This window comes from Vipera berus (genome assembly GCF_964194415.1).
Source record: "Vipera berus genome assembly, chromosome: 11".
NCBI classification, from domain to species: domain Eukaryota; kingdom Metazoa; phylum Chordata; class Lepidosauria; order Squamata; family Viperidae; genus Vipera; species Vipera berus.
Genome location: NC_138214.1, coordinates 8975036 through 8990690, shown reverse-complemented (window position 1 = coordinate 8990690; position 15655 = coordinate 8975036). Strand labels below are relative to the sequence as shown.

Genomic DNA, 15655 nt, shown 5'->3' with positions numbered 1-15655 from the left:
GACCTTATCGATGGGGAGAAGCCGGCGCCCCGCTTAGGGATGGGTGCGCGACCCCCCTCCCACCCGAGCTTTGCGCCGTGCGTGGGAACAGAGAAAACCCCCCCCCGGGTCGGGGGGTCGCGCGGAGCCCGAGCGTCACGGCTGCCCCCAACGCTGATCCCTCGACCCACCCCTTCTTATCGCTCCCTCCCCTCGGGTGGAGGACGGCCCCGCCCTTGCCCGGCCCCTCCCCCTCCCCGGGCAGGGCGCAAAGCCCCTCCTCTCTCCTCTGGCTTCCCCCCTTCTTTCCCTCGCCGGACTCGGCTGGCTCAGAATAACCCCCCCCCTTCCCCTTCCCATACGGGCAGGGCCTGCCGCGGTGCAGCCTGGGAGCAGTAGTCCGCAGGGCAGGGCCGGGTGCGGTGTGGGCGTGGGGGGCCTCCGGGCGGCCGGACTACACTTCCCGGCAGGCCCTGCAGCGGCAGCGGCAGCAGCAGGACTCGGCAGCAGCCGTGCCTGGCTTTTCGTCCTCGCACTCTCCGGCTGCCAGTGCCGCCGCCGCCGCGGCTGGAGAGCGAAGAGGAGCCGGCCAGCTCGCCCGCCGCGCCGTCCGGCCCTCCCGCTCCGGCTCCGCTCGGCTGGCTTCTCCGGGGCTCCACCCGGACGTCGCCGGTCCCTCGGAGGGGGCCCGCCCCGGGAGCAGGTGCGTCTGAACGCTCTCCGCCGCTTCCCTTCCTCAGGCCCGCCGCGCTCGCCCGCCTCCCCCCTCCGCGCCTCCGCCGCCATCGGGGAGGGAGAGGGGGGGCGCGGCGTGTGAGTGAGGTTTCCATGGAAACAGGGAGCGGGCCTTGGACCGCGGCCCTTTCCTCGCGCGCGGCCCCCCCGCCTCGTCTCACCCCCCCTCCCGCCCGTCCGTCCGTCCGTCCTCCCGGCCGGGGAAGGTCCCGTGCGAGACCGACGGGCTGACAGCAGCGCCCGCGACTCTTGGAGGGGGGGGGAGAAGCGATCCCCGGCCGGGAGGAGTGCGGGGAGCCCCTTCCGTCCAGCAGGAAGCAGGTCGACTTTCCAGCGCGGAGGGGGGGGGAGAGCAGCTCTGCCCGGACGGCTGCCCCCCTTGCCCGGCTCTGGCTTCCCTCGACGGGGCGGGCGCAGCGGCGATCCGGGAAGAGCCTCCCCCATCTCTCCCTCTTTGCCCCCCCCACCTCCAGTTTCTCTCCGCTGCCGCCTCCGGCACGTCGAAGGTGCGGAAAGGGGGGGCATTTCTCCCCGGGGGCAGCTGCCCGGGCCCAGGTCCTGCGGGGTACGAAGCGCCGTCGGAGCCCTCTCCGTCCCTTCTCATCCCTCCTTCCCAACCCCAGTCCGGGCAGCTTCTCCTCTGCCCCCGTTCCCCCCCCCCCAAGGAGAGGAAGGAGCCGTCGGAAGGCCCGGGACCGTTTCCCTTTCGTTTCTGGGAGACTTGGCGGCTCGGGGCCAGGAGGGAGAGAAGGGAGGCTCGTTGGCTGGGCCGGCTTTCCCCTCCCTCCCCCCCGCCCCCCCCAATAGCAGAGACGAGGGCGATGCCCGCGACGGCCCCGAGGGAGCGGGCAGCCTGGCGGGGAGGCGGGCGGGCGAGCGAGCTGGAAGGCAGCGGTCGGTGCGCGCGGGCGGAGGCGGAGCCCATCCGCCCGGAGGCGATGCCGCCGAGCTCCGGCGCAGACCCTGAGCGGGGAGCGGGCGAGGCGGAGGGGAAGGAAGGAGGAGGAAGAGGAGGAGGAGGTTCGCTGCTCCGGGGCCTCCGAGCAGGGCGGGCGAGGCAACTTTGGCTGGCTGGCTGGCTGGCTGGCTTGGCCGGCCCGGGATGGCCAGGGAGTTTGGCGGGGGAGGGCCGCCTGGGCTGGCTGGCGGAGGAAGGTTGCAACCTGGCCGGCTGCTTTGCGGGAAGAGGGTCCGTTGAGCCCAGGCCTGCCGGGGCTTTGAAAGGAAGCAGCGGGGGGGGGGAGGAGGAGGAGGAGGAGGAAGCGGCCCTCGGGGAGGGATTGCACAGCGGTGCAAAGGGACGGGGCACTTGGCGAGGAGTTGCAGAAGCCGGGCCCAGCCCGAAGTGGCTGGCCGCCAGGCGGGGAGGAAAGGTCGGCTGCACCGGGCAGGCTGGAGCCGGAGGTCCCTCCCTGGCAGGTAGGCATTTCCCTGCCTCCCAGATGCCAGCCTCGGCTTGTTTACTGGCCTTCCTTGCCCTGCTGCCTGGAGAACCACAGCCTGGTGGCAGAAGCCAGAGAAAGAAGGGGAGAAACGATGCTCCTTCTGCCAGCCCCCACCCACCCCCCCATCGGTGATGGCTGGAGGCATCCTGGCTTCTCGGGGACAAAGTCAGCCTTCCAAACCCAGAGGCCGGGGAAGGCTGGGGGCAGGTTTGATTTCTCCCCAGTTCTTCCAAAGGGTCTGGGAGAGAGGCTCCCTTCCTCTCTCACCCCCACCCCCCCTTTCACCGCCTGTGTTTTTCGAATCATGATGCTAATTTGCAGCTGCGACAGGTTTCCACAGTGAGGTTCCTGCAGATGGAGAAAGGGACACTAGCTGTGCCCGTTTGCAGAGAGAGAGAGAGAGAGAGGCCTCGGAGGGCCCGAAAGTTTGTGTGGGGTACTTGCGGGGGAGGGGGGGGCGTTGTGAACGGGAGAAAGGAAACACCCCGCTGCATTTTCTTGGAGTAGGAAGCACGTTGAGCAGGACCTAGCTGGCGTGCAACTGCAAGTGAAGATCAGTCGTTGTGTACACACGGTTGTTGTTGCCTCCTTAGTAGGGAAGGATGGGCTGAACTGGGCAATTCTACCGCTGGAGAGGCCTTGCGGCTGTTAAGCCTGCCTTCGATGACATCTGGCAGATCCCTCGTCCTGCCGCCGCTGCCGCCGTTGTGCTTGCTGAATCGGTTGTTTTCCGGAAGAGAAGTTGGCAACTTCCAAACCTTGGAAACTGGCTTTTTTATTTGTTATTATTATTATTATTATTGCAGCAGCCTGCCTCGGCTTCTTAAATGTAAAGAGCAATCCGTGCCCTTTCCCCCTTGGTGAGGGCTATGCCTTAGCGCGACTTAAGCTCCCAGCACCCGCCTTTGTGAATCAGTAGAGGAAGTCACATCAGCACATAGGACTGCATTGTCTGCCTTTCGCGTATTCCTAAAGTTTTGGGAGCACGTCAGCTGCTCGATTTATTGCAGCGCTGTGACGAGGTGATGTCGCTTTTTTTTCTGGGGGTGGGGAAGAAGGGGGGGCTCCTCCTTGAGGCTGGTTTATATGCAGCGTGTCTCTGCTTAAGAAATTGTAAATGAGGAATGAACTTGGCTTTAGTGACAGATCTGAAAACTTGCGAAGGACTGTCAGTCTCTAGCTTTCAGCTTGTGTTAAAAAGCTGAGGTATCGTCGATGTCATCTTTTGGGGGGCAGCCATTGAAATTCTCAAGCACCGAAGTATTTCCGGCGGGATCTTTTTCTTTCTCCTTTTAATTTAACATGCTAAAATGCGATTTATTTCCTTACTGAATTTCTAGGCTGCCCAGTTCCAGAATGGCTCGGGGCAGTTTCACAAAATGTAAAAAAAAAATAAAAAATTAAAACAAGCATTTTATGAAAAGGGAAAAAAAGACAACACTCGTTTGAAGAAACAAACAGCTCTCTGGAAGCACACAGTGGCTAGCAGATGCTCATTTTCATGCATTCAAAGAAAGAGTGTTGGATCGCTGGGAAGAAAATTCTATTCTTCTTGTTGGCTTAAGTTGTTCTTCAAGGGTATGTCCACACTGGCATGCAAGCTGACCTTCCTTTTGGAGACTGCTCCACAGATATCGTCCTACCTGAACTGAATGATCATTTTGGTTGACCTGTTCAGTACCTACCTGTAGTCCTTGACTTTCAACTACAGTGGAGCCCCAAATTTCTGTTGCTCAGTCAGACAGTTGAATTTTGCCTCATCTTACGACCTTTCTTGTCACAGCTCTTAAGTGAATCGCCACAGTTGCTAAGTTAGTGATGGGGCTGTTAATGAATCTGGCTTCCTCCTCGACTTTGCTTGCCACTGCAACCATCCTAAAGGCATGCGCATTGCAGTGGCCAAACATCCAAATTTTGATCATGGGACTGGGGATGCTGCAGTGGTCATAAGTATGGGGGAAACAGTCATGAGTCATTTTTTCCAGCGCCGTTGTAAGTTCGAACAGTCTCTAAACAAACCTGTAAGTCGAGGACCACCTGTGTCACATCCTGTTCATGTTGGTTCTTCCTTCCTTGCTTTGTTTTTCCCTGCCCTTATTGAGGCGAGACCCCCTTGACTTCTGAAGGAAGAGTAAGTGATATTTCTTCACCCACAAAAGGCCACTTGTCTGCCTCTGGAATCCGGTATCCAGAAGACTCAAGCGACATGTGTCAGGTCCTCCTCCACCTGTTTACCCCGTTCAAAATTTGTCTGGATCCCTTTGATAACAAAGAATCCATGTCAGAATGTGCAAGAAGCCCCTAGGGGGGGGGGAAAGCCCCTTTCTCCAAAATTTAGATCAGAGGCATCCACCCAGGTACTTGCAGATACCTTGCCTTGATTGTGAGTCCATAAGTCTTGTCCCTTGGTAGATATGCACGCATTGTTTAGTTGTGTGTGTGTGTATCCAATTGTGAAGTATCATAGGATTAAGCCTTTTAAAGATTTCAATATCCAATTTTCAGTAAACACCTCACATATTTGTGCGATAGTTGGGTTAAATACAGCAGGAGCATCTTGATGTTTGAAATGGGTGGCCTGCCAGACTCATTTTAGTCTGTTAGGATGTAGCTAAATGGAACTCAGCATTTGGAAATCTAGCCATGAATGTTGGGTTAGCAGTTTGTGATCTTTTGAACAATGCCTTCAAAAGCTTATCTAAGGATGAGGATTTGTTCGCAATTACCATTTGATCATATGCTGCCTTGACTTGAAGGTATTTGGAGACAGGAGCACGAAATTGTCCCATTTCATCTTTCCGGGTTACTTAGAAAGATGCCCAAGATGTTTTGGGGGGCTGAGCAGAGATGCCAAGCCCAGATGCCCAGCTATAATAATAATAATAATAATAATAAATTTGGAAGGGACCTTGGAGGCCATCTAGTCCAACCCCCTGCTCAGGCAGGAAACCCTATACCAGACAAATGGCTGTCCAGTCTCTTCTTAAAAACTTCCAGCGTTGGAGCATTCACAGCTTCTGGAGGCAGGCTGTTCCACTGGTTAATTGTTCTAACAGGAAGTTTCTCCTTAGTTCTAGGTTGCTTCCCTCCTTGATTAGTTTCCATCCGTTGCTTCTTGTCCTGCCTTCAGGCGCTTTGGAGAATAGCTTGACTCCCTCTTCTTTGGGGCAGCCCCTCAAATATTGGAACACTGCTCTCATGTCACCCCTCGCCCTTCTCTTCGTTAAACTAGACATACCCAATTCCAGCAACCGTTCCTTATATGTTTTAGCCTCCAGCCCCCTAATCATCTTTGTTGCTCTTCTCTGTACTCTTTCTAGAGTCCCGACATCTTTTTTACATCGTGGCGACCAAAACTGGGTGCAGCATTCCAAGTGTGGCCTTACCAAGGCATCGTAAAGTAGTATTAACACTTCATGTGATCTTGATTCTATCCCTCTGTTAATGCAGCCTAGCACTGTGCTGGCTTTTTTGGCAGCTGCAGTACACGGCTGGCTCATATTGAAGTGATTGTCCACTAGGACTCTAAGATCCCTCCCACAGTTCCTACTATTGAACAAGGTACCACCTATACTATACCTGTGCATATACCTGTGGTTAGAACTCTTACAAATCCTCCAGGCCTAGATGACCCACTGAGTTCTTGCTAGTTCTTGGCAAGAATTCTGGCCTTACGGGCCTTTGCCTCCCTGTGGATTATTTCGCTTCGGAAGTGTGGACTCGTGACCCACCGCAGTTGCGTTTGGAGCCCCCTCTTGAGGAAATGCTTGCTTTAAGAGCATCTTGCTGTTCTGTCAACAACTCACCCAGCCGTGTGGGGTTGCAGAACTGGACTTGGTTGCTCGGCTGGGTGAAATTGGGGCAGGGGGCCCGCTGGGCTATTCGTAGTGCCGTCTGGAATGTGGCTGTAGGAGTGGCTGTATTCAGCAACACCTGGCATGGTAAAGTATAGGCAGTATATATGGGCTATATGGGCCTTGGCTGATCCACCAGGAGGATCTTCTAGCCTAACGAGGAGTTGGGAGATCAAAGGTGGAGAAGTTTTCTGGGCTGTGTAGGCATCTCCCCTCGCCCTTCAGACTTTGCTTTCAGACCTGGCGGGAGCAGCTGAAATTAGGTAAAGTGGAGATGTTTCTCCATTCGGCTTTGAAAAATCTATACGTCCATACTGTCTGCACCTCTCCCAGTCTTTCGGAAGAGGGTGGGCGTAATTGCTTTGCTGTGCAGCAAAGCTATCTCCACCTCCCATTCATTAGCCTCAGATAAGCCCATGTGGGGCTGTTGCCTTTCAGTTGGGACTTTGGCAGCCCTTCTTCCATTGAAGTCAGACCCGCGGCCAGCTAGCTCAAGAGCCTCGGTGCCCGCTTTCTCCACCCAGGTGGCTTCTCAGGAATTCTAGGCGCCTTTTCCTCCCTCGTCCCTCCCCACCTGGTGCATTGGGAAGCTCTCGGTTTGAAGTCTGAGCGGCACTTGCAACCCCTTGAAAGAATTTTGAACCAGAGCTTTGCCCTTCTTCGCTGAAGCCAGTCCCTCGCCTTGTTTTTATTTGTTTGTTGTTGGTTTGTTTGCCTACCCTGTTTTAAACCTCACCTGTCTGTTCAGCCGGCATTATCCCTTCTGGTGATGTTTGTAAGACAGGCTTCCGGCAGGATGAACTGAACTGTGGCTTGGGAGTTTGTACAACAGGCAGGCTGGCTCCATATATCTGGCACGGCTAATATTGGGAGGCTAGCTAGCTTGTGGTTCCCGCTGTCCTGTCAAAGCAGGCTCTGAGTCACGCCTGGGTGTTCTTCCACCTGCCTCTCTGGATCAACTACTTCAATCCCTTTTGTTCCTCCCGATCTCTTCCTTGCAAGCGTTTTGCACCAGAGACGTAGCTTAGGTGACGGGCTTTCAGATATTCTTAATAGAACGGCTCTGCCAGCTTACTGTCTAGACCAGGGGTCTTCAAACCTGGCAACTTCAAGACTTGTGGACTTCAAGACTTGTGGAATTCTGGGAGTTGAAGTCCACAAGTCTTAAAGTTGCCACGCTTGAGGACCCCTGGTCTTAGACTGAAACGGGGATGGAGAACACTGGGAAAGCCAACTTCCGTTGATGATGAGGGATGAGTTAGATGCAGCCTGGTCTGGGAAAGCCCCTGAAAAGATAAATAAGAAAAATGCACATGGACAACCAGCAAATAATCCTCTCTCTCTGTGTGTGTGTAATCCTGAAGTACGTAGAATACAGAATACTAGAGTTGGAAAGGACCTTGCAGGTCTTGGGGACCTTGGAGTCCCACCCACCCCTGCTCAACCCTGCTATACCATTCTGGATAACAAGTGGTTCCACTGACGGTTTTCATTGACAGAAAATTTCTCCTTCGTTCTAGGTTGGCTCCTCTCTTTAATGATCTTTCACCTATTATTTACGGTCCTGCCCTCAGGTGCTTGGGGAATAGATCAACCCCCTCCTCTCTGTGATGGCCTCTCCAATATTGGAAGGATTAGGTCACCCCTAGCTCTTCCCTCTACTTCTCTTTAGCTTCCCTTCCCTTCCCTTCCCTTTCCTTTCCTTTTTAAATTCTTTCCTTTCCTTTCCTTTCCTTTCCTTTCCTTTCCTTTCCTTTCCTTTCCTTTCCTTTCTGACTTCAGCTTTGGTTGAAGTCATCTTCTGCATCCTGAAATGAATCTGGCTGAAATCTCCCCAGCCTTGTTCTAACAGGAGAGGTGCCAACTCAAGGGGATTCCTTGCAAAAACCATGATTTGTTCAATTCAGGGGGTGATGTTGACCCTTGCAAAAGAATCAAGGAGTTGGTTCATTCCCCTCTCCCCAAGAACAAAGATTTCTTAAACTCATCTTTCTTAAGTCCAAAGCACTTGAGCTCTTCTCTTCTCTCCTCTCCTCTCTTCTCCTCTCCTCTCCTCTCCTCTCCTCTCCTCTCCTCTCCTCTCCTCTCCTCTCCTCTCCTCTCCTCTCCTCCTCTCCTCCTCCTCTCCGTTTTTCATGTGGGCACCATCCATGCCTTCCTCCCTGAAAAGATTGGGCAAGGGACATCTGGCTCCTCTGACCTCTTGCTCAGCCATGTGACTGACCCCAGGAAAAGAGGAGGGTCCACAGGTGGTGGGCATTCCCCAGAGGGTCTCCCCCTCTCTCCCAGTTGCGACGAGAGCCTCTCTCTCATTGGGGTGTCTTCTCAGCGGCCTTGGTCCTCTGCAAATTCCTTTGGGGGAGCCTCCGGGCTGGGCACCTCCCATTCCTGCTGCCCGCTTCCCAGGAAACTCCACCACCCCCCCCGCCCCGAGTCTTCTTAAAAACATGCCCTTGTGATGCCATAGCTTTGTGCACCCATGTGCACACTCTCGGCTGTGTGCGTGTGTGTTCTTCCCTCTCGCCACGGCCCGCCCCCTTTCAGATGTTTGGATTCTGCTCAGCTTGGGAGGGCTGCTGCGCTGCTGCTGCTGCTGCTGCTGCTTCTTTCGCAGCTTCCTGGGAACGCTTCTGTCTGGCTCATTCCCTGGGAGAAACGAAAGAAGAATGCGCTGCTGCTACCATCTCCGTTTTTGGTGCATGCCTTACTAACCAACGTGTCTCGGTGCAGCTGGTGAGGCGGCTTCCCTTTTCTGCTTCTAGCGGCCTCTCTTTTTTTTTTAGGGGGGGGTGTCTGCCAGGGACCCCCCTTTTGCTGCCCCCCACCACCCCTCTCCAGACTGTGGGTTAGGGTTCTGCTGGGGCTGGAGCTGTGCCTTCATCTGATGCTGTTCCCCTCTTCCTTCTGGTAAGACCTTGCCTTTCCACGGGGGCCTCATGAAAGGACCGGGTCATGCGTCAGAGGGAGGGTCTGCCTCGGTTCGCCCTCCCCTCTCCCTGTTTTATTTCTATTTTTGAGGTTTCGTAGTCTCGTAGTCTCGACCCACCGGTCTCCGGAGGGGCAGAAGGGAGGGCCGAGGGGAGGATTCTCCTGTAAGGTCAGTTGGGCTAAAAGAGGGGTCTCCAAACGTGGCAGTCTTAAGCTGGCTGAGGAATTCTGGGAATTGGAAGTCCACAAGTCTTAAAAGTTGCCAGGTTTGGACACACACACACACACACACACACACACACACACACACGGGTTAAAGGAATAGCTGGCCCAAAGCTACCACTGGGATGCCTTTCCCTGGGCCAGTAAAATAGACTGGTTTTCCTTCATTCTTTTATTTACCATAACAATACACACTTCACATCTGTTCCGAACTAATGAAGGAAACATGCCTGATGCTCTCTTTTGTCATTTGGTTTTCTTTTGTAGCAAAATCACCCCACTTATCCCAGCCTCTGCCCCCTTAGCTCCAAGCTGACATCCATAAACCGTCTCTAGCATTTCCCAGCCTGGCGCTCTCCAGATATGTTAAAACCCTCAATGCTGGTTATTCCCAGGCAGGGAAAAAGAAGTACATGTGAAGCCATGCCGGATGTCCCTGGGTCTGAATTCCTTGTGAGTCTTGAAGCAGCGCCAGCTCTCCATCTCGGGAGAACCAAGTGGCTTTTAATCGGTTCCCAGAGCTGCTCCGAGTTGCAGATTTGACAGCTCAGATCTTGCACAGCTCAAATCTTCAGCTGCTCGGATAGTTTCTTCCCTGAAGTGAATTTCAGTTGAAGAATGTGCGGTCCAAATGCAATTCCTGATTTCCCAGGGCCTGTTTTAGCATTGGAGGGGCCGGGATGCCTTCAGTGTTTGGCTGCACTGCAGATAATCCCCGCCTTAATGACCACAACAGAGCCCAAAATTTCTGTTGTTAAGTGAGACATTTAAGTTGAGTTTTACCACCTTTCTTGCCACGGTCGTGAAGTGAATTGCGGAAGTTCTTAATAATCTGGCTTTCCCCGTTGACTCGGCTTGTCCAAAGGGTCGCAAAAGCGGATCACGTGACCTTGAGACACAGCAACGGTCATAAATATGAGCCGGTCGCCAAGCGTCTGAATTTTGATCACGCAATCCTGGGGACGCTGCAACGGTCGTCCCTTGTGAAGAACGGTCCTACGTCACGTTTTTTCAGTGCCGCCGTAACTTTGAACAGTCGCTAAACCAACGGGCAGTTCACTGTTTTGCTTCCACCCTTCTCTGGGTGCAGAGCAGCGTCTCCGCCTAGCTGGCGGGGTGTTGCAAATGGGCTTCCCTTTGCTTTGGGAACTGCCGATCCAGCAGGCAGCAACGCTGGAATCCGAGCCCGACAACGGTGTGTGTTTATTTTGCCATTCCAGGCGGAGCCCCTGACTGAACCGGACGTGCTTGGTGTGGAGCGGCTGTCATGATCTCTGCGGCACCTCTGTACAGCGGGGTGCACAACTGGACGGGTGCCGAGCGGCTTCACACGTGCAGCCTCAACGAAGAAAGGTGGGGCCGGGCGTTCTGCAAAGCACTCGTTTCTCGTTTCTCTTCGGGGATGTTGCCTCCCATGGCCTCCTCTCCTTCCCACTGAATTCATCTGTGAACCAGAATCCCAGGGTCTGCGGCAACTCGCCCCGGGACAAGAGTTACACTAATAGCAAAGAAATAGCGGGGGGGGGGGAATAGAATCATTAAAGAAAGGAGGCAGAAGGAGGGACAGAATGAAACGCGAATGGCACAAATTAAAATGATTTTAAATCATTAAATTGAATTGCTGGCCACGGTGAAGATGGCTGCATCGAGTTGTCCCATTCGGGAGATGCCAAATACTGTCAAGCTGCTTGCAAAATAATTGGGGTTTTTCGTTGACGTGTGTTCGTGCGCATTGGCCTTCTCAAGCAGAAGCTTTTTAAAACTGGTGGGCAATTAATTTTCCCAAGGAGCTGCATGAGAAACTGGGACTGTGTTGGAAGGCAAAACCAACAGGTCTGTGAAGGTGCGAAGGTGCACATGCACACATATAATGTAAATTGGGGGGAAAAAAATCCCGGTATAGTAGTCCTCAACTTACGACCACAAATGAGCTCAAAATTTCTGTTGTTAAGCGAATTTTGCCCCATTTTACGACCTTCCTTGCCCAGTTATTCAGTGAAATCACGGCAATTGTTACATTAGTAACATGGTTGTTAAGTGAATCTGGCTTCCCCATTGCTTGTCAGAAGGTCGTAAAAAGGAGATCACCTGACACTGCCACTGTCATAAATATGAGTCAGATGCCAAGCGGCTGAATATTGATTACGTGGCCATGGGGATGTTGCAACAGTCACTAAGTGTGAAAAATTGTCTTAAAGTCACTTTTTTTCAGTCATGTCGTAACTTCAGACAGTCACTAAGTAAGCTATTGTAAGTTGAGGATTATTTGCAGCTGCCCATCTCACTAAAAGCGACGACAATGGTTGCTCTGTTTCTCTTCCGTTTCCCTTACTCTCACAGCAACCCTGCAATGTAGGCGAAGCTTCAGCTGCCTGGCTGAGTCAGGATTTGAACTAAGGCCACACACACACACAGACACACCCCTACCTCCTTTGATGTTCCACCCCACAAGAATCATCATGCTTTAAAGTAACGTTTAATATTCCACTCTTCAAAATGCGTGAGCATCCCTGCCTTCCCAAACGCCTGTGCGCCCTGACAAAATAGCACTTCTAAAATTGGATCTAAACATTAGAAACCCCAAGTGGCCGTTGTGGAGGCTGCAGAAGCGCCAGAGTTTGCGGAAGGTAACTTTTGCGGAGGCAAAGGGATGTTTTGCGCCTGTTTAAACTCTCCAGGGTGCGGCGAACTTTTGAGGAATACGTTTCTTTATTTTATGACCCATTTTACAAGCCACATAAGCTCAGGCTGGCTGAAATGACTTTTGAAATGGTCTTCCCCAATCTGTAGCCATTCCCAATCTGGCACACCTTTCAGGAGCCTGAGAAAGTTGTTGGACGCTCTGGCTTAAGAACGGCTTTCTATTCAGAATGGTTTATAAAAGGGAGGAGGAGGACTGTGGGGTACTAGGTTTCAATATCAAACCAGTGCACTGAGGATGTTACCTAGTTAGGTAACAAAACACCTGCAAGCTCAGAGAGCACTATGGACCCCACAGTCTCCATCTCCTCCTCCTCCTCCTCCTCCTCCTCCTCCTCCTCCTTCTCCTCCTCCTCCTCCGTTCTATAAATCATATTCCTTTCTAACACTGATGTTACCTATTTGGGTAACGAAAAACCTGCAAGCTCAGAGAGCACCATGGACCCCACAGTCTCCTCCTCCTCCTTCTCCTCCTCCTCCTCCGTTCTATAAATCATATTCCTTTCTAACACTGATGTTACCTATTTGGGTAACGAAACACCTGCAAGCTCAGAGAGCACCATGGACCCCACAGTCTCCTCCTCCTCCTTCTCCTCCTCCTCCTCCGTTCTATAAATCATATTCCTTTCTAACACTGATGTTACCTATTTGGGTAACGAAACACCTGCAAGCTCAGAGAGCACCATGGACCCCACAGTCTCCTCCTCCTCCTCCTCCTCCTCCTCCGTTCTATAAATCATATTCCTTTCTAACACTGATGTTACCTATTTGGGTAACGAAACACCTGCAAGCTCAGAGAGCACCATGGACCCCACAGTCTCCGTCTCCTCCTCCCTCCTCCTCTCACAAAGCCCACTCCCTTGTAGCACTGATGATGTTCCCTAGTTGGGTCGTGAAACACCTGCAAGAAAAACACCCAGCTCAGAGAGCACCCAGGATCCCTCATTTCAATCCTGAGCTACAAATATTCTATCAGCCAGAGACTATTTCTTCCTGACTTGATCCCCTTTTAAGATAAGGCGGTTGAAAAGCTTGTGGCTCCGGATGCGACTTTGGCCCCGGACATACTACACCGGCCAGATCAGTGACTTCAGCCCCACCGCTCTGGATAATTTTTCCAGGTTTCTCTCTTCTTTTTCTTTCTCCCCCTCCCCCCACCGTAGGAGAGCCCCACTTTCTGATGAAGAATCTGACACCAGCAGTTCCCAGCACCTGGGCTCGCCTGAGTTCTGCAACAGTTTTCCCAAGGTGAGATGGTGGGTCGGGGAAGGAAGAGGGAAGGAGGCTGGGAATGCTCAGAGAATGCCCTCTGCCCTCCTCTACCCGAAGGGGGCTGAACTGCCACGGTCCTCATCCTCTCTCGCCTTCCCAGGTGGAGATCACAGCAGTTTCGGGAAGCGGTGGGGGCGCCGAAGGGTTTGAACCGGAGGGCACCGTGGAGGAAGAACCCGGCCCCCAACTTCGGGAGCAGGCTCACGAGCCGGACGGTGCTCAGAAGGCCTTGAAGGGCAGCGATGCCAAGACTGGCAAGCTTCAAGAGCCAGAAGCGCCCCAGCCGGACAACGGCAGTAGCCGCAGCCTGGACGGCCCGTGGCCCTCTGCTGGAGAGGCGAGGGAGGTGACCCCGTTTTGCCCCAAAACTCTGGAGAGTGAACAGATGGGAAAAGAGAAGGCTCTGCCAGCGCCCGGTGCCTCCGTCAACCCCATAACTGCTACCAGCACCAGCAGTTGCAGTACGGCGGCCCCGGCTCCCACCACCTACACCCTGAAGAGCGTCTGTTTTTCGACCTCCCAGGCCCCCCCTATGCAAAAAATGTCCCTCTCTCTGCCCCCAGGAGCCACCGTCCTCGCTCCCAGCCAGCCCCTGGTTTACGTTCCTTCTCTTTCCAACACGCTGGGGGTCTCGCCCGCCCTTGCCCTCCCGGTCTTATCTTCCTTCCAACAAGACCCTTGCCTGCCCGGTCTTCACCCCTATCCGTACGCTTTCTCCGTGAGCAGACCCCTGGCTGCTGACCCCAAAGCAGCCTGTGTCGAGGCTGCTCAGTTAAGCTGCCCTCCATCTTCCGGAGAAAACAGTAGCACCCCTGCGACCCCAGGCTCGGGCCCTCCTGCCATCGGCCCAGAACTGGCCTCCAGCACCCCTGCCTTGGCAGCCCCCTGTGCCAGCGCTGTCCCCCTCTCAGGTCCTGCCACTGTGCTGCCCCGCGTCCCCGAGCGGCTTGCGGCGGGGGTCCTGGCATCCATCTCCCCGCTGAAGTCCCCCCCGCAGCTGGAACGTGAGATGGTCTCTTCCCCGGAATGCAGCGAGATGCCTCTGGATCTGTCCTCCAAGTCGAACCGCCAGAAGCTGCCTCCGCCGAGCCAGCGCAAGACGCCCCCCATGCCCGTGCTGACCCCGGTGCACCCCAGTGGCAAAGCTCTGCTCACGCCGGTCTTCTCCAAGAGTCAACGGGTGGCCCAGGCCGCCACCTCACCCTTTGTCATCTTCCCAGAGCTGCTGCGCAATGGGGAGCAGAGCACGTGGGTGAAGAACCCCACGGCCTTCATTGGCACCATCCCAGGCACCTACATGGGGGTGGCCAACCCAGTGCCAGCGTCGGTCTTGTTGAGCAAGGATTCCGGGGCCGACTTAAGCAGCAGGGACCCCCGCCATCTTCCGAAGCAGGAGCCCATCTGCATTATCGATCAGGGAGAGCCCCGGAGCGCCGGGCTACCTTCTGGGGAAAAAGGTGGGGCAGAGGGACAAGCCGACCCCGTGAGGTGCACTCTGGCTGCCCCGTTACGCCCTTCCAAAGAACTCTCCGTCTGGAATCCCAGCCAAGCAAACATTTACTCTCGGTGTTCGGTCAACAGGAAGCCTGCCAGCCCCCAACTCCTGCCCATCGGGTGGTCCCATTACCACCCGGGCACCCTGCTTTCCATTGGCATCTCGGCGCTCCCTAATCCGGTCAGGCCCGCTAAGACCCCTGGCCCCAGTGAACCAGCTGTGTGCCCTGCTGGGCAGCTGGCAGAAGCTACCCCGGTGGTCCAGAAGCCCCCCGAAGCCCCCTCCCAGGGCAAGGGCTGTAAGGCAGCCCTGCCCAGCACTGAAAGCCCTTTGTGCGTCTCGCCAGCTCTCCAGGCCAGCCCGCCCGAGGCAAAGGGCCTCGACCGACGAGAGGTGGGTTCGGCCGCCGAGAGCGCTCTGCCCCCACCCGAAGCTCTCCCGGAGGGTTGCGCCCACAAGCACTCCGGGGACTCCAAAGCGAAGAGCCCATTCTTGACTGCCCATCTGCCCCATGGCCTGCCCTTAGCTAGCCAGGCAAGCCTCCGGGTCACCGCGGAGTCGGCCTCCCCTGCCGAGCAGCAGTGCCGAGAGCGGCGAGGCGAGGCTTCCCGCAACCCACTGAGTGCCGAGATGCCCCCCTGCCCCGGGCATCAGGTGGACCTCAGCCGGATCAAGAAGGAGCGGGGGGAGCTTGAGCCCCCCTTTGCCTCGGCCACTTGCCTGCACGCGGGGTCCACCCTGAGGGACCCTCCGAAAGCCAAGCTCAAGGGGATGGCCCACATCAAGGTCGAGGGGGGCTTCCCGTGCAAATCTAAGCGGCATCACGAGGGGCCAGATCGGCCGGCCCACAAGAAGCCGAAGAGCCGCGCGGGAGAAGAACTGGGGCCTCCCTGCAAGGCGAGCAGCCAGAATCAGCACAGCCGCAAGGTGGGTGGCAGGGCTGGCGCAAGAGGGGAGTCGGAGGCAGAGGGGTTGGGGGCCTGCAGGATGGACTGGGGGCGGGAGTGGGGGGAGAACAATGGCAG

General features: G+C 55.2%; 1 protein-coding gene across 2 annotated transcripts in view; it reads left to right on the top strand.

The window, feature by feature from the left end:
* The window catches only part of BCORL1 (BCL6 corepressor like 1), a 31033-nt gene that overhangs the window by 800 nt on the left and 14578 nt on the right, over positions 1-15655 (top strand). Inside the window, exons 1-4 of one of the 2 annotated variants that reach the window (XM_081336926.1) lie at positions 545-682; positions 10384-10516; positions 13027-13111; positions 13236-15557. In XM_081336926.1, coding sequence (XP_081193052.1) covers positions 10431-10516; positions 13027-13111; positions 13236-15557 — 2493 coding nt within the window. In that variant the 5' untranslated portion in view covers positions 545-682; positions 10384-10430. Of the gene's footprint in view, positions 1-544; positions 683-10383; positions 10517-13026; positions 13112-13235; positions 15558-15655 lie in introns of those variants that run through there. The other variant, XM_081336927.1, reaches the window with a different exon arrangement.